The sequence below is a fragment of the Mytilus californianus genome, unplaced genomic scaffold (assembly GCF_021869535.1).
Source record: "Mytilus californianus isolate M0D057914Y unplaced genomic scaffold, xbMytCali1.0.p SCAF_12, whole genome shotgun sequence".
In the NCBI taxonomy this organism is placed as follows: domain Eukaryota; kingdom Metazoa; phylum Mollusca; class Bivalvia; order Mytilida; family Mytilidae; genus Mytilus; species Mytilus californianus.
This window is the reverse complement of record NW_026262604.1, coordinates 3,669,587-3,694,699: the sequence shown is the minus strand read 5'-3', so window position 1 is coordinate 3,694,699 and position 25,113 is coordinate 3,669,587. Positions and strand designations below refer to the sequence as shown.

General features: G+C 30.6%; 1 protein-coding gene across 6 annotated transcripts in view; it reads left to right on the top strand.

The window, feature by feature from the left end:
- LOC127721227 (unconventional myosin-Va-like) overlaps positions 1 to 25,113 on the top strand; it is a 101,929-nt gene that overhangs the window by 64,939 nt on the left and 11,877 nt on the right. For 3 of the 6 annotated variants that reach the window (XM_052227906.1, XM_052227907.1, XM_052227904.1), the window contains 5 exons: positions 18,579 to 18,699; positions 19,306 to 19,323; positions 22,873 to 22,950; positions 24,076 to 24,169; positions 24,725 to 24,874. In XM_052227906.1, the coding sequence (XP_052083866.1) occupies positions 18,579 to 18,699; positions 19,306 to 19,323; positions 22,873 to 22,950; positions 24,076 to 24,169; positions 24,725 to 24,874 (461 nt within the window). Of the gene's footprint in view, positions 1 to 14,845; positions 18,211 to 18,578; positions 18,700 to 19,305; positions 19,324 to 22,872; positions 22,951 to 24,075; positions 24,170 to 24,724; positions 24,875 to 25,113 lie in introns of those variants that run through there. The other 3 variants (XM_052227908.1, XM_052227905.1, XM_052227909.1) reach the window with 2 other exon arrangements.

Below are 25,113 nucleotides of genomic sequence, written 5' to 3'. Positions count from 1 at the left end.
TTTCTCTTCAATTTTAAAATTAACTCTATAATTTACCAAAAAGACTGTTCTGGTATAAGAATGTTCAGTAAAAACATTTTTATCTAAGTCAATATTTAACTGCATAATTCTCGGGGTGAAATGGTGGGTAAAATAGTTTCGGTTGTCTGGGTAATTTCTTTGTTGTTTTGAATGCAGACCTTTAATATCCTCTCAGTCAATAAGACTATCTGATAGAATATATCTTGTGTGATGTGGTTGTTTGTGAGCTGGGCTTTGTTGCATCAATAAAGAAAAAAAACATTGGCCTTGTATTTGTCACAATGCAGAGATGGCCTTACATGGCTGCAGAATTATCAGTTGGGTAAATCACTATGCTGTTCTTTAAAGATGCATTAGGCCAAAAAAAAATATAGTTGTGTTGTTTGTGAGCTGGACTTTGTTGCATCAATAAAGAAAATTACGTTGGCCTGTTTTTTCACAATGCAAAAATAGCTTTACAAGCCTGCAGATTTTAGATGTGATTTATCAAGCGGGGAAATCATTAATGGGATTCTTTGAAGATGCATACCGCCAAAATAAAAGATAGTTGTGCTCCTGCCTCCCTATTTACCCTTAATTTTTAAGCTTCTCTAACACAGTTTATTGACATTTTTTATTAAGTACTGGTACCTTTGTAGTCTACACATTTGTGGTTAAGCATCGTTAAAGTCCAGAACATTTCCTTATATAGTTAAGGTAAAATATCTAAAAAAATAAATAATTTTACCTACCCACAGTCCCACATATCCTTTTTCATGCAGAAAGCTGGAGACAAGTTTATATTTACTATTAAATGAGAAGACCTCATTTTGTGTGTCGCTTCTCTTCCTTCCACAATAAATTAATCATCATACCTTTGTGTCCTATAGGTACCATACATAGTCGCATTAGTCATCCTCGCTTATGATTATTCCGTTTGAGTTATTTCGGGAGGAAAACGAAAATAAAGGCTTCCGGATATTGTTTCCATCATCGGAGGCACTTATAAGTCATAGACAAGACTGCCGTTTAGGACTGTTTAAAATTACGGTACTTGGGGACAGGACAATTATTTTCGCTTTTTCTGTATACTATGAACATACAAGATTACTATCAACGGCGGTCATATATTATTATATAGAGATTATAGTATATGTATGCATGTTCATAGTATACAGAAAAACGCGAAAATAATTGTAATTAATAGAAAACAAAAAAATAATGGATTTTGAAAAAAAGGGGGAGGGCTAAAAATTTTGTCCTGTCCCCAAGTACCTATGACTGTTGATACCTTTCCTGAAATTCTCCAGTCATAAAATCTTTTACAAAAATTCATCCTACAACAGTTTACATACTTTCAACCACGCTCTAAATGCCCGCGATTTCGCGGGTGTGTTCTAGTATATTTTATTTTGGCATGATATTTGTTTATAAAAATTGAATTGAAACTAAAACTTAACAACAAATATATTCAATTAACAAAAGTTTTGGAGCAAAGTTATGTTATTATAAATTTGAATGAAAATGTAGATATATTTGATATAGATAAGCTTTAAATCTTATGGCTTTAAATGGTCAAAATTTAAAGCATGTCACACATAAATTTATAAATGTTTAAAAAAAAAATCAAAGACAAATGATTATGTAATAAATTGTAAAGTTGTCTCTCATCTATATTAGGTACTTGCCATTTTACCAAAAGACATACATACTAACGCTCACATAAGACGTTATATCAGGGGCGGATTCAGGCAGGGGTGTGGCGGTTGTGCCTTAAATTTGCAAAGCATGGGTTGTCTCAGCTTAATTAAGAATATTTCGATAATTTTACCTCAAAACATTTTTCGTCTCGCTCCCCTCGGCAAAAATTTTAAGTTTGCACCCCCCTAACCTAAAATCCTGGATCTGCCCTGTATATTATGAAATAGCAATCATGTCAAATTTAGGATACTGTTTGACAGTAAATCTAGATCAAAACATCTATGACCCTGATGGTATGGGGGAGTATCCCAATCCCAGAATACTGAAGAACCCTTTCAACACATCAGTATTCCCCACTCCCCACTACATAGATATTGGGAGGTTTGTAGGTACCACCCTGTCAGTCAATTAGTGCATCCAGGTGCTTTTTAAGTGCAATTCATAATAAAAGGCTAAGGTATGGGAGGTATTGGTGCTGTAATGCTTGCTAAATATCTGACTGATATGTCTTGCTTTCATATTTATAGGTTGCACTTTGTAAATACAGCTGTTTCACAAACCACGCCTTTTTTGGGGAGATATATAATATTCATAGATATTTTGTTTGTTTACGTACTGGTTCCCAGATATGATCTCTATGTTTCATCTCATAGAGACATAACTTGGGAATGTTACCAGTATATTTACACATGGTTGCAGGGAATTTGGGATTCTGAGGGTCACCTAAAGTGAATGTAGGGGTAGTACAGAACTTAAATATAAGTTTAAACTCTTAGAAGTTCCGGGCATATAAATGTTGAAAATATGCCGCACAGCCCTATGTTTTGACCTTTGAATAAAATAGTAGTGCATATCAACTTTCCATTCTAGGATATAATTTTTTCACGAACTTCATAGTAAAAGTGGCACAGTTATAGCTGTAAAGGGAGTTCCTATGGGAAATTGCATTGTCTATATTTACAGAAATGCAACCTATAGATTTCTTCCAAATCACGGCTTAGTTAAATTGAATGATTGGTTCTAGTCATTGATATGCATGAAATATTTTACACTGGACGTTCCGTACACATCAGTCAATCAATCAAATCAATAATCATTGATATGACGTAGATTGTAGTATGATCAGCACGCACAGGTGTATTTTGTCTCTGTTTGTATGTTCTGACGGTCATTGCAGTTCTGAGTTTTTATTTTATCTGTTTATGTAAGGTTAATCGTTATTTGTCATGTTTCATATACATTTTATAGTTGTGTACCATTAAAGCCAAAAAAAAATGTTCATTCGACTTTGTATAAAATTATCTACTTTTATTGTTGTATTAATTTCTCATATTTTTCACTCTAGGCTCACTCATAAAATTCAGCTGATATTTATCAAATATCTTGCTGAAAACTTATCAGATTCTTTTCATTTGAAAAGAAATTTATAATATCATTATTATTCTTAGAAACAAATATTTCCAGGTAACCCATTTATATTTATGTAAAGTATAGTTAAATTGAAGACAAAAAAAATATGTCAGTGTTAAAGACACCAATGAATATTTAATATCACTCAGTATGGCAATTTTCACCTGTCAATATGATGTTTTCTCACTTAAGTGATATTATCACCAAATAAAACATTCTAAAGAATCAGACAAAAGAAATTAATTATCCATGGGATTAGCTATAGGGGATTATCCCTTAACAAATTAATTGGATTAACAAACACTTGAAGGTGGTATTGTATTATTTAGGTTAAGGTATTAATGCATAAATTGACTTTGTCAAAGTCATATGGAAGTTTCTTTGAGGAAAGGCTTTGAATTTTTTCATATATGTTTGAGAAGGTTGGATGTAAAAGTGATTGCAGCTCTGATATTTTGTCTTTGTGACTGCTTAAAGTTACTTACATATTGATACATCAAAGGCTGTAAGGATTTATTTGGGGTGGCAAACCTGGCAGTGACAGATATTTGAAGACTTTGAACTTTGATAGAAAATAATTTGTGAAAATAACATCATGTTATTTAGAAATAGTTGTTCTTATAATAATTCTAAACTTCAGTTTATTGTGACATCAGTTAATGAAATTTAACAGAAAAAATTTAGTAGATAAACAAAACAAGAGTGGTACCAGACAATTGATTAAAACTAAATGTTGGCAATTCTAAAGATTTTTTTTGTGTTTTGACCATAAGTGTCAAAGATATTCTGAAAGGATATGATTAGAATATTAAATATTTACGACCACTGGATAACAACCTTCATTAGAACTGTATAGATTGATGAGTTTTATGCATTAGCGGTCAGTGTTCTAAGAAATTCAGAAAAATGACGTTCATAGTATGTGCACCTGCAGATAGGACTGTTCATGGTACTTATTTAGATAGTTAATCAGGATATTTATCTTCTGTTTATGAATGCACTGTGAATAAACGTCCATTTGATGCAGACTTTATCTGAGTTGTTAATGTTCGATATATAGACATAATATACTCAACGACTTTGATGGTTATCTTCTATTTATGAGTGCTCTGTGAATAAACGTTCATTTGATGCAGACTTTATCTGGATTGTTAATGTTCCTTATATAGTCATAACATGGTTATATTCTCTTTATGAATGCAGATGTTCATTGGAAAAATCAGTACTAAAAGGACTCTAACACTTAAAGAAACAAGCAGTTGTAATTTCTGGTTCATAGCTGCAAGCTAGACAAAACAATTTCTAGTCTCTGTATACCATTTGTTGTCTGGTTGTAGCATGGTTGACTTTTTTATGCAATATTGATAATTTTTCTTATGGTAGTTCTGTTTTTATATGGGCATGAAAAGAATTGTGGGAAAATTCAGTGACAAAAGGAATGTAACAAAGAAAGAAAAAAGCAATTGTAATGTCTGGTTCATAGCTGCAAGACAAAATAATTTCTAGTGACTATTCACATCATTTGTTGTCTGGTTGTAGTATCGTTGACTTTTATGCTGCATTTAGAACTTTTATTATGATAGTACTGTTTATATGGACACGAAAAGAATTGTTTGAAAAAAATCAGTGAATAAAGGAATGTAAAACACGAAGAAAGAAGCCATTTTTAGTAACCATTTGTTTACAGGTTGCAGTATTCTTGAATTTTGTGACATATGTAGAAAATTTCTTATGCTAGTACTTTTTATATGGACATGAAAAGAAACGTGGGAAAAATCAGTCGTAAAGGAATGTAACACACAAAGATAGAAGGAATTGTAATTTCTGGTTCATAGCTGCAAGACAAAACAAACTAGTCTCTATTCACTGTTAAAGTTTTAAGTGTGAAAAGTTTTGTAACAAATGACCCATGTGGTGTGAACAGTTTAAAATGTGAAAAATTTTGTAACAAATGACCCAGTGTGAACCAAAACTACCTGAATTAGATGAAGACGTTCTTAATCAGTTATCTTATCTTTGAACAATATCATATTTCCTGTATTCAGGACTTCAGGTGTATTATTTTGGGTGACATTTAAATGTTACTATGAAAACTGACATTGCAACAATATAGCTTTCAGATTTATATCACAAATATTTGAAAACCAGATAGTGTGTGTTTGTTTTTGTTGCATGTTAAATAGTTTGGAAGGTTAAGCTTAAAGGAATATCAACTGATACCTAGTGAAAACTTGCTAACAATGGAATAGTTTTAAACTTTTCTCACAAAAATTTGACATATTTCATTGTCTTCTGAGTCTGAAGAGGTTATATTTAAAGGCTGGATAATGTGCATGCATACCTATACTGTTTAAAAACAAATCGCAACATGGGAGAAATTTACAAATGATGATGTAAAAAGTTACTAACAATGGAATAATTTAAAACTTTTCTCACAATTTTTTTTGACATATTTCATTGTCTTTGGAGCTTAATAGGGAGTGTTAAATTGGAGGCTGTGTAAAGTGTGTACATACCTAATGATTAAAAACTACTAGAAAATTTGGATTAATTTGGACAGCTGATGTTGCAAACTAGGACAGTGTATTATGAGCTATGTAGCTTGAGCATATTTTAGATATAATTGAAACGAAGTCTGGTGCACCAACTATTGAGGGAAACCGACTGTACTTATTTTTTCTTGCAAACACAGTTCTAATGAAGCTGAGAAACTTTTTTGTTGTTGCAAAAGTTGCAAGGTGAATTGTGTTTTAACAGTTTCAAGTCGGGATAGTTTAGTGTTCGGTAGAAAGACAAAAGTTGCAAGCTAGAACACTGTTTTGCTTTAGTAGTTTCTTAACAGTATCAAGTCAAAATAGTTCAGTGTTTACTATAAAGGCCATCTTTTAAATGAATGGCTCAATTGGTATTTTAATGTAAACAATGTTACGAAATAGGTTATCGTAATTTATTGACTTGATGGAGTATAAATTTATATTAAGAAAGAAACAGTAAAATGAATATTAATTGACATGTACCTGTGACTAGATTAATTTCAGCTCACGGTCAGTGGACATCTCTGGTCAGTCAAAGACTGACCATTGTACTGGTCACATGTGGAGAAAACCTATGTAATATTAGATTATCATGGATATGTTGACGGGATTAAGGTCATCTTTAAAATTTCTCAGTCAGTCATTGACTTGTTTCACAAGATGTTGTTGGGAAAATTTTGATTAATTGTTTTGGAAAATATTACATTTTTATCGTGTTCCGAAATATGCATTATATTACATAAATATATTCAGTTTATGGAAATATTACATACGTTTTAATGTTATTTCTAATTTTACAAAACAATTAATGTCAGTGAAATTGATTAATTGGAAATTTAGTTTTTGGAATTTACCTGTTAATGGAGGATTTAAAATGAAACAAAAGTGTGCAGTGAAATTCATAAATGTTGTGGTTCTATAGGCTGCTGAACAAAGGGAGATAATTATGTCCAGCTGTACCTGTTGTTTTCTCCATAAATTGTTCCCATCAGGTAAGTCAAGGGAGATAAATGTTTTGAAAGAGCTAGCCTAGTTCCCTGGTCAAGTAAGGAGACTTGGGTTGAGCACAATGACATGGTTGACTTTTTTATTCACAATCTTATTAAGTAAATATTTATTGTATCCATAATTTTGTATGTGTGAAATTATTTCAAAACTCAACATATGTAAATCTCCTGACTTGGATAGAATACAAGGCTATGGTGGTGTCTTGACTGTTTGGGGTTTTCAGGGGAGATAATTCTGTTTCTGGTGAATATAGACCAAATGGGAGATTATATTATAAAGGCCAGGGTAGGATAGGGCTCAATATTCCTCACCAACAAATATGTGTGAAAATATACAAATTTTGTCAGTTCCTGTAGAAAAATTGAAATTAGACTATCTTTTGACTGAAGTCTGTGTAAATATTCATAATATTTCAATGATATTGCATTTTAAACTTTGCCCATGATTAACAGATTTCTTAAGCTAAACTCACCTGATTTTGTAATACTCCATTTTAAGGGCCTTAAATGCACCTTCTCCTTTACAGAAAAAGCTTTATCAGGAGAGGGCGATAGTTTTATTCAGTAGTTGTTTCATTTATTATGGCCATAAGCAGTTTTTTTTTTGGTAAATTGGAAATTTTCAAGATAGTGTCCAGAACATCATTATGGTCAGTGGATTGGTTTAATTTTGGTATAATGTAAATTTAGTTATTTTTGCAATGTTTTTGTTATTTCCGAAATACTGACCAAACAGGTTTTGCCAAAATAAAAACTCACATTCTAAATTTAGATAGCATTATTTGTACGCAGCATTTCATGTTAATCTCACATTTATGTTTAATGTTCAATATTCGCAATAATGAATACTACCGTCAAATTTCTGAATTTACAATATACATATCTGACATGGTTATACATCATGTACATGTTTGATATAGTATTATTCTTTTGAACAAAAATTCTTCATTACAGTTCAAAGTTTAGTCAACACAGGTGATGCATTTAAACTAAAGTATAGGAATTAGTGAAAATAATGGGTACTTCTTTATCTTACTTCATTGGTATATTTTTAAATAGTTATAATAGGCTAAATTACACATTCATTTCATGGTCTGATCACAATAATTTTTATATACCCGTTTACAGGACGTATAATACGTTATTATGGTATACCGTTTTCCATCTGTCCGTCCGTCCATCGTCAACATGTCGGACAATAACTCAAAACGCTTAAACCAATTTGTTTGAAACTTTGGTGAATTGTTTATATCTATTGACGTGAGCTCCCTTTGGATTTTATAAATTTTAGATTTTACCTGTCCGAGTTATGGGGTTTTATTCATTAAAAAAGGTGGATTTTCCAGTTTTCTGACAATAACTCAAAAATACTTTGAGCAGTTTTCATGAAACTTTGGTGAATTGTGTATATCTATTGACGTGTGCTCCCTTTTAATTTTTATAAATTTTAGATTTTACGTTTACAAGTTATGGGGTTTTATTCATTAAAAAAGGGGGATTTTCAAGTTTTCAGACAATAACTCAAAAGTGCTTTGAGCAGTTTTTATGAAACTTTGGTGACTGGTTTATATCTATTAAATTATAAACCTCCCTTAAGTTTTTTATAAATTTCTGAAATGAAATTGAGGAGTTATTGAACTTTATTCTTTGTAAAAGCGACAGGCGTATCATGCGCTCATGGCGCAGCTCTTTATTATTTTATACCAGTTCCATTTGATCACAATTTTTATGTTCATATCGCACATTCTATAGCAAATTTAAAATACCCATTTGTCCATTGAAACATGGTATCTTCCTAAATAATGAACACATGACGTGTAATAAGAGAAATTCTAAGTCCCACTAATTGGAGATACTAAGTTGTTTAGGATTTGGAAAATATTTATATACATAATATATACATGATATATAAACTGTAGGATTTATATAGATCAACATTTTAAAATATCAAACTATTTAAAATCATTTTCTTAACAAAAAGTTTTTGATATAATACTTGAAAATATGAAATCAGCATGGATTTAGAAAGAGATTTATGCATAATAAAACTAAACCCTAGATTTATAGATCAACGTTTTGAAATATCAATTTAACTACTTAAAATCAATTTTTCTAAATGACACTCAAAACGTTGATCATTTCTTAACAAAGTTGTTGAAAACAAGGACTTATAAAAGAAGATTTAAATGCCTTATCATGAAGAACAAAGTTTTTACATAACTAATACAAGTAATTAACCTACTAAATTTGAAACCTACCTTGAGGGGGATATTTCTCTCACCTGAGAAATTATAAGTGTTAATTACAACTATTTGATGTTGAATAGAAATGGACATGTTAAGGTGAAATGGACATTATTACAACTCAGACCACAGGTAGAGTTAATTTGATTTTTTGTCACTTTTAAGGATCCTGGGGTTGAAAGAGGTGATAAGATCAGATTGTCAGATATAAAACCAGTTTGATGTCTATATGGGATTTTTGAACACAGTATGTAGTTGATGGTTTGTTTTACGTTTTTTTCTTTGCCATGGGTTTTGTTGGTCTCTCCTGGGACTAAAAAAGATATATTGGTCCCAGGTTTCTCTTTGACTTGTGTATTTTTAGTGTCCCTTTGGTATCTTTTTACTATGTTCTACATTAGAAACAAGATGTTTCTCTAATTGTAAATGAAATTTATCTATTTGCATAAGGTATTGTGTAATACCATGCTCTCTGCATGTTACAGACCCCTTGCAACAACTCTTTGTGTGTGTGTGTGTTGGGGGGGGGGGGCTCCATAATTAATGGCCTATTGCATGGCAAAATATCAGCTTCCAAATTTTCAGCCCTTCATCCCCTTTTTCCAAAATTGTATGTACTGTGTATGTACAAGACTGACAAGATATTCCACAATATTCTTGTTTGAAATTCAAATAGGGAACACATTGAAGAAGGCCAGTGGCCAAAACGCTTAATAATGGTTTAATTATGCAATAGTTTATTGGTTGATTGTTGGTTGCTTAATGTCTAGTGGCAAATATTTCATGCAAGTTCAGGATGATGTAATAGTTTATCAACTAAGTAAAATTACTGAATAGCCATGTAGAACATAGTTGTGTTGTATTTACAAATTTCTTTGACAAAAGTTTAAGTGGGTCAAAGTTTAATACCATACACCTACATGACTAGATATATATGCATACCAGTGAGCTAAAAGATTTCCTTGAAGTATAGAAAGTGCATCTAGAGAAAAGTCTTAGGTGACCTGTTGTAAAGCACAATTTCTGTCTGTCTAACATGCCCACATTTCCAGTGGCAGTCCAAATTTCCCTCTGTTCATCCCAGTCAACCCTACTAGTAACATTTCCTGACAATTGACACTGGATTTCAAAAACTGAATTGTATATCCACAAAAAAATCAATATTTTTTGTTAATCTGTACATTTTAAAGAATTAAAAAAGTTAGTGATGAGAGATATTATGTAATATTTTATCAGCCAAGAAGAAATCACTAAATACCATTGTAAAACATTGTTGTGTTGTATTAACAAATTTCTTCTACAACATAAGTTAGAGTTGATCAAAATATCAATACCATATACCTACATGACTATATATATATATATATGCATACCAGTGAACTAAAAGACTTCCTTGGTGTATAGAAAGTGCATTTAGACTTGAAAGAAGAGATAAAATTATTCAGTAGTCATAAATCATTCTGATTGTTTTCAAGGCGTCACATTGAGATTACAGACTATTATAGTATTAAATAATGAAAATGGAAATAGGAGTATTTTTCACATGGAATAATAAACCAGGACAATGAATACAATGGCACATGGTAGATATATTATATAATATTTTATAAATTGTTTTTATGGTAGGGTTAAAACTTTTAGAGATTAGGGAAAATTGAATGCACCTTCTTAAAGGTATATTAAAAAGATCTGTCAATTTAGTCTGCCTAATTTCAATATAATTGTTTTCAAATGAACTTGATTGATTAAAAATTACTGTAATAGGAAAGACACTTTGAAAATCAAAGTTGTGTAGTTAAGTCAGGTTTATGGTGTGCCAAACCTTACTGACTTGTGCAACTGTCATTTTAGATTTAATCAGCTTAGAATCATGTGTTTAGGAGTTTGTGTCCAGTAATTTATAAGTACAATTAAAACTATTTTATTGAAAAAAGAGATGAAACATGCAAGTTTTTTCTTAGTATGGACTTAGCCTAAATGTTTCTGAACTAGAAATGAGATAAATGTAAAATTTGTTTGAGGAAGTAAATGAATTTTCTGTCTGTCAAAAAAATTTGTTGATGAAAAATTTCTTACTACAGTTTACATTGAAATGACAATAAGCTTCACAAATTTCCATATTATATATGTAGTTGTTCACAAGTTTAATGAAAAAAAAGAAATAACATAATATTCGTTTCAAATTTTTAATTAACGAAGGATAAAAAAGATTTTAGACCTCAAATTCTAGTATTAATAAATTAATTTCTCTCATAGTCAAAAGATTCAACAAATTTTCTCCTTGGCTGTGTTTACATGTAACTACTTATTCTTTTAAAGAAACAGAATAGTAACTTTCAAAAAAGTAGATAGATTTAGAATTAAAGGACTGAATAGATTCAAATTGAGTTAATTTGGTTTTGTCAATAAATAAAGTCTCCTTTCAAGGATTTAAAATAGTCAGAACCATTTGATTAATTTACTGGGCCAGGCAGTGGGTCTACATATAAATGTCAGGATACCAGTATAAAGTCTTAGTTGATAGATTCATTTACTTATTATGTTTCTGAGATTTGACCTTTGACCTTGATTCAGATGAAGAAATTACATGTTTAAAATTGATCAGATATACACCATGTATGTAAAATAAAATTACTATTAAATTGCCATTACATTTTGAAATGGCATGAGTAATGTTGAAAACAACTGATAGCTAGGGTTTGAACATGTAACGTTTGTAAGTAAAGGCTTTTTTGTAACTAGCTTCGTTCTTGCTTACTGCTTTTGTAGGAAAAGTTAATTTCTAGAGCCCTCTGATTTGATTTAAAGCTGAACATTTTCTGTAGAAAATAGTGCCACCCTTAACAAACTCTTTGATTGATATTGCCTACTTGTGCCTTGTAGGTTTGGTAGGTAGGTAGGGATTTTATTTTTCTGGCCAACAATATAAGTTATATGTTTAAGACAAGAAAACAACATTAAAGCATGAAAAAAAACTTCTAAAAAAAAATTTGAAACAATTTGGGTCATAAATTTTTTTAGGGTAGGCTGCTTTCTAGATGGGTAAGTAGGCAACATCAAACAATATTAGTTTTATTTTTGGCCTAGTGGGAGAACATTTATATTGATATAAACCCAGATTTTATTTGTTATGTCAAGGTCACCATGTAATTTAGACATTTATGGCTTGTTTTTTGTCACTGATGTAATTTCATAGAGTTATCAAAATGTAAATCTTTTTTCAACGACAACATTGCAGAAAAATATTTTTTTTTTAAATCTGTTTTGGCTACGAAAATAGCCTCAAAGTAAAAACAATATTTTTATGATATTGGTCAGTTGTCTTGGATGACATATATAGTATGCAACCAGGTGGTTATCTTGTTATACATGTGCTTTTTTTCCATTTACACAATATTCAATTATATCTAGTAAGGGAAAAGTTGTCCTATAATTTTTTAAGAATTGTTTTCCCAGGAGATAAAAGATATATGATTTTATGAATAATACATTATTATTGAAAGATAGTTTTGGTAAGGCTTTGACTAGGATCACTCAGAGAGCTGAAATTGGGGAATTTAAGCCAAAGAGAAGTCCTGTGAGTTTCAATGTATTACAATAGAAATTAGATTTATAATTTATTTTCAATTAATTAATGATCACTTGACATTACTGATTTAATCTGGTTGCATTACATTTTTACTATGACCAACATTTGAAATGATTTACAATTTTGATAATTGAAACTTTTAATATTGATTGCCATTTAATATTTGTATTTTGGATATTTAAACCTAGCTCTGTTTTATCATCATCAAATATGAATTAGAAATAATTTAAAACTCTCAGCTACCGTACACCAAAAACAAATTAAATGAGTAATCTTTATCCACATGTATACCAAAAAAGACAAAAATAGGAGGACCCAGATTTCAAAGATTAAAGTCCTGATACCATGGGTAAAGTTAGTCTTCGAGCATATTTCCTAAATCTCTCAAAACTAAACCCATTTTCAAGGTTTTATAGACTAAACTTAAGCTTTACTAAAATCTGAAATCAAAGGCAAAGTTTGTTATTTCAAGAAAGAAGGAAAATATCAAGTTGAGGATATCTACACTTTTTAATCTCTAAAGCAAATATTTTATAGAGAATGGAATTTTGTTTTGATTTCAAATTAATCTCTCATATCAAGTGTCAATTGTTAGATAAGTTCACAGATACTTAGATGTAATAAGGTCTATAAGTGACAGTAAGTCAACATTATTATCTATTTTTTACTTAAATATTTCTTTTTTGAAGTTACGAAATTTAAGGACAAGGCTAGCAGGTGTATAATTTATTTTGTGTCTTGATTTTCTTTTAAAAAAACAACTGGCCTGTTTAAAATCTTCATTGTATGATATTTTTTCTCCATTTTCAGATTTTTCAAATCAAGGTATAAAGTTACTTGTCATTCCTTACAAACTATTTTAAAGATTTAATATAAAAACACCACATATGTATAAATTTCAAGATTTTCATATGTGGTCTTCAATGTGTAAACTGTTTTATATATTTTGAAAACAACTTAGGAATTGAATATATTTTGTTGGCTTCTTGTTTATATAATGACTCTGTGATGAAGATGAATAAAGATGAATACTGGTTTACTGTGACCATGATCCAGTTAAGCATAAAATTAACATGATTAAGTTTGCTATGATTGACTAGTATATCATCAATTTTGCATTTAATGATTTTGTCTAATTCATTTGATGATTTTGGAGTAAAAGCTTTTGTTTTAGTGTTGAAATTATGTAATTGACTATTCAAACGTTATTTTAAAAACTTAAACATGGAGAAAAAACGTAAAAAGGTATAGCTTGTATTGTTTTAAATATGACCTTGAAAGTTGTTTCTGAATGATGAAGGCAGAATGATTTGACAATGATTTTGTAATTTAACAGTACATTGTATTAGTTGTGACACAAACAAGTATTTTAAGAACATCTATCAACATTTTATAAATAAAGGCTTTCACATATGACTATATAACAATTTGATGGAATGTTACAATTATTGTTACAAATGTAAAAGAAATGGTTGAAATGTTAAAGTAGGACATCTTGTAAAGTTTTATGTACATTTACAATATAAATGTTATCTTAGATTTGTAAATTGTATATTGCTTCAAATTATTATTTTAAAAAATCTTTCTTGTCATTTATTACTTTTATAAGAGTAATTTTGTTTTTGAGCTCTTAAACTTATTATTTTTTATACTCATTACAAATTATTAGAGAATTAGTATATATATAAAAAGCAGTCATGAATACATCCTTTGGTCTCTGGTGGAGAGTTGTCTCATTGGCAATCATACTACATCTTCTTATTTGTATAGTACATTCACAGTGTGGACACTCAGAACAGACATAATTTTAGTAAAACTTAGTAAGAATGAATTGTATACTGTAAATTCAGAAATTATTGCGTGCATTTATTGTTGCGATTTTGTCATTCTAGACTAAAATGCGATTTTAATTTTTGTGATATTCAGAAAAATCCTGTTTAATTCATGTAAAAAATTTCAAAATGCGAGTTTAAATTATTGCGATTATAACCCTGTCGCATTTTTCGCAATAATATGATGACCATAAGTTGTCTTTTGAGATTTGATGTCATTGGATTGTTTTCTGATTGGCATTATGCTCAATATCTCCATCTATTCAGATGTGTGATTTGGAATATTGATCCTGTTGAAAGATGCATACCATTATCTTGTTTTACATGCAGACATGCATGTTGGAATAAAATTACATGGCAAACTTCCTGCCATACATAGTCATGATAGTGTAAAATAAGATATTTAGAAATAATTACTTCATTATGTTTTTACATGTGAAACATTTCAATTGTTTAATTACCTATAATTTTATTGCTGTATAAATCATAAGATTTGTGACATGTAAGCTCATCTTTTTCTTTGATTACAGGAGGAACAGAGGTTGAACAGCCTGGTCAAAGGTCAACAATGGGGGCAGCAGCATCATCAGGTGATAACCAATCAGATGATGAGGATGACAAATCACTCACTTCAAATTATTCCACAAGAAATAGTTCTCTATGGAACAACAACAAATCAGTATCTTTGATTGACAATCCAAACGCTGTGTCTGTCCAATATTTAGATTTAATGAATGAAACAAGTGGATATTGGACATTTGACGATTCGGTAAAAACAAGGGTGTCACAAGTTCTTGCAGATCAAAATGAGGAGGAGTTTGAATCACATGATGTGACTGCTAAAGTACAAAAATTGGAAGATATTGAGTCACATGATCAAACTGAGTCTAAGTCAGAATTAAACGATAGCCAGATTGTAGAATCGTGCGATTCTGGTTTGAACGAAAGTCAGGTGACATTGGAAACTTGTGAGAGTTCCTACAGTGATATTACAAGTAACACTGGTGAGGAGGAAAAGGGCCAGATTATGAGTGACCAGGATGTAAGATGCAATATTAGTATTGAGAGTGACAGTAATCCTGGTGATGATGGGAAGGACCAGATAACAAGGAACCAGGATGTAAAGTGTAATATTAGTATTGAGAGTGACAGTAATCCTGGTGATGATGGGAAGGACCAGATAACAAGGAACCAGGATGTTAAATGTAAAATTAGTATTGAGAGTGACAGTAATTCTGACAAGGATGAAAAGGACCAGATTATGAGCGAGGAGGATGTAAAATGCAATAGTAGTATCGGGAGTGATGAATTTTCTCAAACAATTGACAAATGTGACAGTGATTCACTAATAACGACTAAATCTGAATCCGAATTTATAGGGATTGATAACATGGCTGCTAATATATCTGAACTTTCAATACAAAAGGACGATGGTAATGCTCAAATTGAAAACTGGAAATGTGATATAGATGTAGATAAGGAAAGAAAAGATGGTGAAAGTAATTCAAGGTTTAAAGAGCATCATAAATGTGATACCAGTACTATGGATGCTGAAATATCCTGTGATTATAATCGGGGGGATGCCATGGCTAAACAGATATCTGGCAATGTAGACAATTTAGTAATTGGGGAGGGTACATTCTCTGAAAATATTGATACAAGTGAAAAAGATTCATTACTAGTTGAAAAAGAACCTCAGTTTCAAGGCATTGATAACTTGGCTGCTGATGTAACTGACGATGGAAGTGATACATCTTCTAATTTTGATAACTGTTCTAAAGTAGAAGTTGTTCTTCAGGAGTTTGAAAATTTTACAAGTCATAATTTAGATTATAACACATTAAAAGATGAGGAAAGTGACAAAACTAGTGAGCATTGTAAAGTAAATAGTGAAAGTACATGTATTGCTCATGAGAATAATAGTTGCGATGTTGAGATAACTTGTGATGCAAACTCGCAAGGTGAGCAACATATGTCTAATGAAAATCTTAGTGGAGATGAAGTTTACATTATCAAAGAGCCTTTGGATAATTTATCAGGAATATATGAAAATGGGAGCCATATTACTCCACATGAAATCACGTCTTTTGAAAAAAGTGAAAATGGAAAAAATGTAGATGAAATTGAAACTTCGGATATTAATAATAGTTTTGATGAAGATGAAAGTACTGATGTTGATAGTCAGGTCAAAGTTTGTTTCAGGGATGAAGACATTGAAAAAGTGCAAGAGATTATTAACATTGATGTCCCTGATGAAAGCAAAACAGGAGCCTCGGAAAATAGTTTTTTTACTAGTGGGAGGGTTTTTAACAAAAATCTGTACACTATTAGTGAGATAGAAGTTATGGAAAATAATAACGATAATTTTTTTTCTGAAATTTGTAAAGGAGATGGTAATGAAATAGAATATAGTGCTGAAAATTCAAATGATAAATTTGAACAAAAATTATGGAAAAGTATTGAACAAAACTTGACAGAGTACCGTGAACCTGACTCACATGAGACTTGTGAACTAAATTCTCATCATGATCATGTGACATATGAACAAGATGAGGAGGTAGCACATGTTATAATTGAAGGTTCAGAACTGGAAAATGTATGTCAGTGTGGGGATGAACAGAAAACATCAATTAAGCATCATAAAGTCTGTCATAAAAACTGTGAAGTTGTCCAAGCTCTGTTTACCAATAATGGTAATCATGATATCAGTGATTACTTAAATCATTTATCCGAAGAAGACAATCAGACTTCATATTCAGACAATTACAAACGTGAGACATGTAGTGAAACACTTCAAGAAATTGTTAATCCTACTAATCATGTTCATGATCATTCCGATAAAACATGTGATTTCACCAAAAGTTTTGATAACAATCATATTGATTGTGATAAAACTGATTATCATGATTCTTTATTTGAAAAGGAAAATGATGGTAAAGTAGATAATGAACAAACTAAACATAATTGGCATCAGGTTAATCACAGTAATCACAATCATCAATCTGTTGACAATCATAGTAATCATATTGAAAATGATTCAAATCATGATCATAGTGAAACTGCTCCAGTCATGATAGATGAACCGGTTACAAATCTTTCATCAGAATTGCATGTTAACTCAGAGGGACTAGATTTCAATGACGAAAAAATTTGTGACGAATTGTGCCATACAGAAATATGCGACAATCTGACAGTATTAAGTGATTCTAATTGCAATATAAGTAGCTTGCCAAACAGTCAAAATGTATCATGTGACCAATCATGTGATAAATGTGTTCACAGGACTAAGTCACATGATGATCACACCGATTGTGTTCATGAAAATAATTGCCATTGTCTTCATCAAGAAGTTTCATCTAAAAATCAATCCCATAAACATTCAGCAGAAGATTTATATGATAAACATTTGACTGATGTAGATTTTCATAACAGAAAACATTTCCCTGACTTAGATCACTCAGCAGACGACATGTCTGTTGAGGATGGTGCTTACTTAACATGTTCTGATAATGAACAAGATGTACACAGCACATGTTCTGAAAATGAACATGGTGAACATTGTACAAGTATGAGGTATTCACAGCCAGAATCTGGTTTTGGAGAAACTATGTCATCAGAATTTAATTTAACAGATAAAATGTTCAGCTATGATTCTCAGTTTGAAGACTTATTAGAAGTGGAAAACATAGAAGTTCCTAGTCCAGAAGAAAGTTTTGAAGATTGTCAGTATATAAGTTGTCACCATGACAACGCTATAGACTGGGATGAAGGTTCTATATGTGGATGTCCAGATTGTTTGGGACGTTTACGTATTGAGAGAATTATCACATCAGATAAAAGTACAATGTGTCCAGATGAACCACCATATGTTTTAATGTGTGAGATTTGTGAGGAGTAAGTGAAAAGTCCCAAAAGTTTGAAAAATGTAGTTGTGGTACAAGTTTTGACGGGGGATGCAGTTTTATGGGGGTTTTCTCTGAAGAAAAATTCTTTTGAATAAAACAAAATTCCAGATAAAAATTCTTTTCAAATCAGGATAGTTTTGACAAATTTTACAAACAAGCCCTATTAAAATTGGTTTTTTATTGTACTTTAATTGGTGTTATGTCACAAATATCTGCAAAACGCAAAACAATCAATAACATTACAATGGGTTTGGCAAAGAATATGACCTTCACCTTTTGTTTTAAGGTATTTGTGAGCATTTTTCTGAAAAGAATAAAAAATGATATGTCATAATTTTTTTTCAATATAATTTACAGACTACTAGAAAACCAGCTACAGAAAACAGAAAAAGATTCAAAGAAAAAAGAAGTTACATTAAAGAAACAAGTGAAAGACTTAAAAGAAGAAAATGAAAAACAGCAAAAGATTATTCAACAGGTTTGTAACCATGAAAACAAGGCCTTTTGGCATTTTATAGGTACTAAAATAAGGAATGTCACTCTGAATATCCATGAAAGTGTTGGATTTCAGTTATTGCCAGAGACAGATGCAAGAATTTTTTGCTCATCAACAAGAGAAACACACAATCACCTTTTTTTAATTTTTAAAAATCGGTATATTAGGAAATTTTGACAAAATGATTTTGCAATTAAGAAAATTGGAATCTGTGAAGAAATAAGAAAGTGTTCGTCATTTTTAGAAGAAGAAAAAAACTTGCTGTAAGTTTTCAAAGTGAATGTTTTTCTTTTTTTTTTAGTCTGAAATATACACAAGTAAATAATTTTCAAAATGTTATATTTCGTGTTTTTTATTTTGACGTTTTTCATAAATATGCAGGTTTCCTTTAAGATTGATTTTACTAGATATGCAAAGATATGTAATTTGTTATAGGAAATAAAGATGATTTTTTTGTTGTTGTCTGTAAACATGATTTATGTCAATAAATAGTGTAAAAACGGCAGAGGCTGCAGATGCTGTAAAAACATAATGCTGTGTGGCTCATTATATAAATACTGGTTATATTGGCGGCCATCTTTCTTTCAGCATAACAGTATAACTCGTGTAGGTAACCATGGTTACAGGAATTATTCAGAATGTTCTTGATTGTTGACATTAAACAATTTTGTCAGAATCAGCTTTATTCCAGATATAACTTCTTTTAGTATTATGTCTTTTTAGTCGATTTTCTGCTTAGAAAACTTTTTTCATATCACCCATCATTCATTTTCACCTGACACATTTATTTATTGGCATTCTCTTGCATAGTAAGAACAGTAGATGTTTGCACCATATTTGAGTGAGAATCAACAAAAAATATTTTTAAAAGTTTGAAGAATTTTAAACTGCCCTGAAATTTTTATTAGGACAGTTATTGGAATAACCCTCTATGAGACAGCAACCCTACATTTATCATGATTTTGAAGGTCATATGTTAACCTATAGTTGCTAACTTCTGGTCTCTGGTGGAGAAATGCCTCATTGGCAGTCATACCACAACTTCTTATTTTTATAAAGTTCAACTAATGATGTCAAATAAAAGTTCGCCTATGGCTAAATATTGGGCAAGCTCTAAACATTTTGAAAATTCGTAATCACCTGAGATTTGTCAAACTCCCAATGAATTATACAATCTAAACTAGACCTCAATGCTGTAAATTCTGTAAATGAACAAACACATGAAGAAACAGCCATCAAGAATATTTTGAGTAATTCCTCCATTTATATTCATACTAATCAGGACTCTACTAAAATTTCAGTTATGCATTTTCATGTGTTGCCATAGATACAAGATGTTAAGGCAGCATTTATATTTTTGCACATTTTTCTTGTTGGACAATCAGAAATTTGTGACTGTAAAATATTGAACAGACCAACACCAAATTTCAGCAGTTATATCATATTTTTATGCAACAGAAATATTTTTGATTGGTAAATTCATCACGAAGGAAATTCTGTATTTTGAACTATAAGAAGGTGTGCTTTTAATCTTCATGTTTCAGTAGACAACTAAGATCTTCGTGAAGAAATGCATTCTTAGGAGACTTGAAACTAGGAATTATTTAATTCTGGAATAATTTTGAATTCTGGAAGATTGAAAAAGTTATTTTCACAGTTAAATATAATTGTTTTTTGCTAGAAAAAAAATCACAGCTGGGGAGAGTGAAAGTCAAGGATATTTTTATCACACTTTAATTGAAAAATATTGTTGTGTAAAAATTATTTATCAATGACATGAATTAGTGGATAAATAAGTACCAGGATATATTTGTTGCATTAAAATTGGAATAACTGCATTCAAGCATTACATTAGACTATACCCATTTAGATCTGTTGTATTATGTCTGTCTTTAACCTGTCTTCCATGTAGGCTCTTAGAAATATTTATAAATAAAACTTACATGACCAGAGTTAAGGAACGGATTGGATTTACACCTATGTTAAGCATGACACAAGGAATGGGTTATGTTATTGTAAGCTATATACATCAGACTGCATATTTTCTCTGTTTATTTTCTGTCATATCCAAATTGTGATTTAAAAAAAAAAATTTTACATGGCCATGTTGGATTTCTTTTTCTTTTTTGAGATTTTGCCACATTTTTTTTGGAAAAAAAAAAAGTTTTCAAAAAAACTCATTTACTATAACCCAGTGAAAAAATGTTCAAACTTTGACATTTTTTAAAGGAAAAATGTAGTTCCAATCACTTATAAATTAAGTCAGAATTTAGATTTGATTACCCTATAACACCAATAGTTTTGATGAAAGAAAAAATGGCATGTTAAAGTTTGGGAAACCATTTTAAAAGTGCTCTTTTAAAAATTGTATGATCATAAAAAATATCAAATAAAAATTCAAAAACTTTTCTTTGTCTTCAAGATTGAACAATAATTTATGAAAACTAGATAGTAGAATGCTAGAGATATTTACAACTTTTACTGTCAAACAATAGTATTTTTTTATGACCAAAAGAGAAGATCAGCCACACTGTTTTTCCACTTTTAAGTGATTTTACTTTTACTTAATACTATTCAGTCTGAGATGTAGAGCTAGTGTTTCTGTGTTTGACTTGTTTATGGAATGCAAAACTTCTACTAAATATACAATATATATTATATTAACTCAAATTTTGCAAACACACACACACAGATAATAAATCAAAAGTTTGATTCATTGGTTTTTAAGTAAATGCATATTCAGTTTCTGTAGATTTTTTGATTTTTTCACATTTGCTTTTTAGAATAGACTGTGTTAATCACATTTTATGAATTAAAATTTAACTGTACATTTTACAAACTGTTGTGAAAATCAGAAACTGCACAATGTTTAATACCATCTTATTATACATAATTTTACTTCTCAAGAAACTATTTCATACAGTCATATCATACATTTGACCTTATGACCTTATGACCTTAAAACACATTATGTCAAGAAATAATTAAAAAGTCATACATTGTTAAAAAATGAAATTTAGTTTGCAATTCTATAATTCTATATTTTATCAGAATATATAACTTAATTGAATTGATAAACTGGTTTATTGATAATTTAATCAAAATGAAGCAAGGTTCAGAATTTTGTAGCCAATCAATCAAAATGAAGCAAGGTTCAGAATTTTGTAGCCAATCAATCAAAATGAAGCAAGGTTCAGAATTTTGTAGCCAATCAATCAAAATGAAGCAAAGTTCAGAATTTTGTAGCCCATCAATCGAAATGAAGCAAGGTTCAGAATTTTGTAGCCCATCAATCGAAATGAAGCAAGGTTCAGAATTTTTTAGCCCATTAATCAAAATGAAGTAAGGTTCAGAATTTTGTAGCCCATCAATCGAAAGGAAGCAAGGTTCAGAATTTTTTAGCCCATTAATCAAAATGAAGCAAGGTTCAGAATTTTTTAGCCCATTAATCAAAATGAAGCAAGGTTCAGAATTTTGTAGCCCATCAATCGAAATGAAGCAAGGTTCAGAATTTTGTAGCCAATTAATCAAAATGAAGCAAGGTTCAGAATTTTGTAGCCCATCAATAGAAATGAAGCAAAGTTCAGAATGTCATACCCCATCAATCGAAATGAAGCAAAGTTCAGAATTTTGTAGCCCATCAATTGAAATGAAGCAAGGTTCAGAATTTTGTAACCCATAAGTATGCCAGAACTTAATAAATGAGGGTCAAGATGGGGTTAATGGAATAGAGATTAATGGGCATAAAGAAATAAAGAATAGAGAAAAATGTGTCAAACCAACGAATAGAGAATAATAGGTTTCTAAAATATAAATTATAAGAATAGAGTATAATGGGATGTTATAATACAAAGAGTAGAAAATAATGGGTTAAAAATATATAAAGAAGAGCGAAAAATGGTTGCACAAATTTAAGAATACAGAAATAGATAGTCCCATCCTCCATCCAGACCCTCATAAATTCAAACTATCCCAAGGTTATTATGCTTTGCTTCCTTGTTTAGATTTTACATAAACAGTTTGTCCAAACAGTTGTGTTAAATCACCTGTTAAAATTATAATTAAAGAATCTGCTCTAACAATAAACACAATGTCTCTCGGAACAGATCAGTTGAATATACTCAATAGTAACGATATTTCAATGTTTGTTTACAGAATCTACAACTTGGTCCCGAGGCTAAGATTGAAGCCACCATGCAGCATGAGATAACAAGGCTTACATCAGAAAATCTGGTAGGTACATGAGATTTAATCTGGAATATTGTTAGAAAAGTTTCTAGTTTGTACCTTTGAATTCAGTTGTAATATATGAATTAGTCTGTTTGCTAAAGCAGCTATGCAGAAAGAAATTAAAAGGCTTACATCAGAAAATCTGGTATGTATATTTGCAAAATCTGATCATTTGGAAACATGTTTGCAAGGTTGCAATTTTGCACTATTTAAAATACTGTTTATATAGTTAAACAGTGCAGATACCAAAGCAGCTATACAATAAAAAAAAGATTTTCATAAAAGTTCTGGAAGACATAATTTGTTTGCAATGCATAATTGTGGTTTTGACAGTTTCAAGTCTCAATATTAGAAAATGATGTTTAAAATAACAAAAAAAGGAATAAAATGAGTTAAGAATTTGGATAAAAAACAATAATAAAAGGGCTTTTCCTTTGCTATGTTTTTTTTTACTTGCTTGGAATAATTTTGAATTGATAAACCATCCTTTTCATCTTATTACATAACAAAGGAAATGTTTCAAATATTATTATTATTGTTTCCTTGAATTAATGTCTACAAGATTTTTTTTAACAAATTGTTGTAAGGGATGAGAAGGAATGCATAATTAGTATGCTGTATACCCAGAATAAATCTTAAAGACTTGTATAGAATTTTGAAATAGATCAGTACTAATTTCAATAAAAGGGACGCACACACCTGTACACTACATGTTGAACAGCCCTTAACGTTTCATGAATCAAATGAAATTCAGATGAATTTAATTAAAAGTGTGTAAGAAAATACATTTGTATTCACCTGTCCTAAGTCAGGAGCTTGTTGTTCAGGGGTTGTTGTTTGTTGGTGTGGTTTATAAGTGTTTCTCTTCTAATTTTTTATATAAATTAAACTGTTGGTTTTCTTGTTTGAATTGTTCTGCACTAGTCATTTAGGGGCCCTTTGTAGCTTGCTGTTCGGTGTGATCCAAGGCTCCGTGTTGAAGGCCGTACTTTGACCTATAATTGTTAACTTTTTATACATTGTGACTTGGATGGAGAGTTGTCTCATTGGCACTCATACCACATCTTCTTATTTGTATATATATAAACATTAAAAAATCATATTTATTTTGTTGTATTTTCATTGCAGGATCTGCGAGAATCAAATGACAAAAACCAAGACCAGATACGCAAACTGAAGAAAATGTTAAAAACTTACGCCAAACGTCTCAAAGATGGTGAAGGTATGTGGAGCTTATGTTAGCTTGTGTGATCCTTTCTTGTTGGAGACACTTTTTGTCTAACATAACATACTTGTAACAGATCTAAATTTTAGTTGTAATTGTCTAAGGTTATATTTTCAAAAAAAATTGATCCTGTAAAAGATCAGTAGATATTTATTTAGAAACTAGAGATTTTCATATAATTTCAAAATGCAAATCATACATTAGAAAAATATGCTGAAATTCAAGAATGGAAAAAATGAATTATCAAGTGAACAATAAAACAGCACAAGTAAAAAAGGCAATACCATAAAATATAAGACTGAACATAGTCCACATTTTATTACACAGAAGACTAAAGAATTGGAAGCAAGATCTCCACAAAAATTGGTTGATTTATGTGCTTTGACAAAGTAAATTTCTGCTCAGCTATAATCACCCTAGTGTTGCTCATGAAAACGACAAATTTAGTAATAAGTAAAACTCTGTATAAATTCTTATATTGAGAGAGGTCTATAATAACAATTGAGAAACGATTCTTTGTGCTATCCTTTCAAAATGTGTCCTTTGTTGTAGCGGCTGAGATTGCTGCGGAGATGGATAAAGATGATACTAAATCCAATGAAGACAATGTTGCCCACGTAAAACATCGGGAGAGGAACTACATGGGCATGTTAGAGTATCGTAAGGAGGATGAACAGGCTCTCATCAAAAACCTAATTATGGGTATGTAAATCCACAGTATATTTGGTTATTTCATATCTTGTTTTTATTTTTAAATGAGCAGAACTTATCAGCGACATCATAAGTTCTGAAGAGAAGTTATCAGCAACGTTACAATGTTTTAGGAGACATTATCAAGCTTACTTTCATCATGCGGAAAAATGTCCAAGGGTGGTGAAGGACCAGAAAACAGATTATTTTTGTTTTTGTTTATATATATCAATGTGCAGAAAATCTTTACC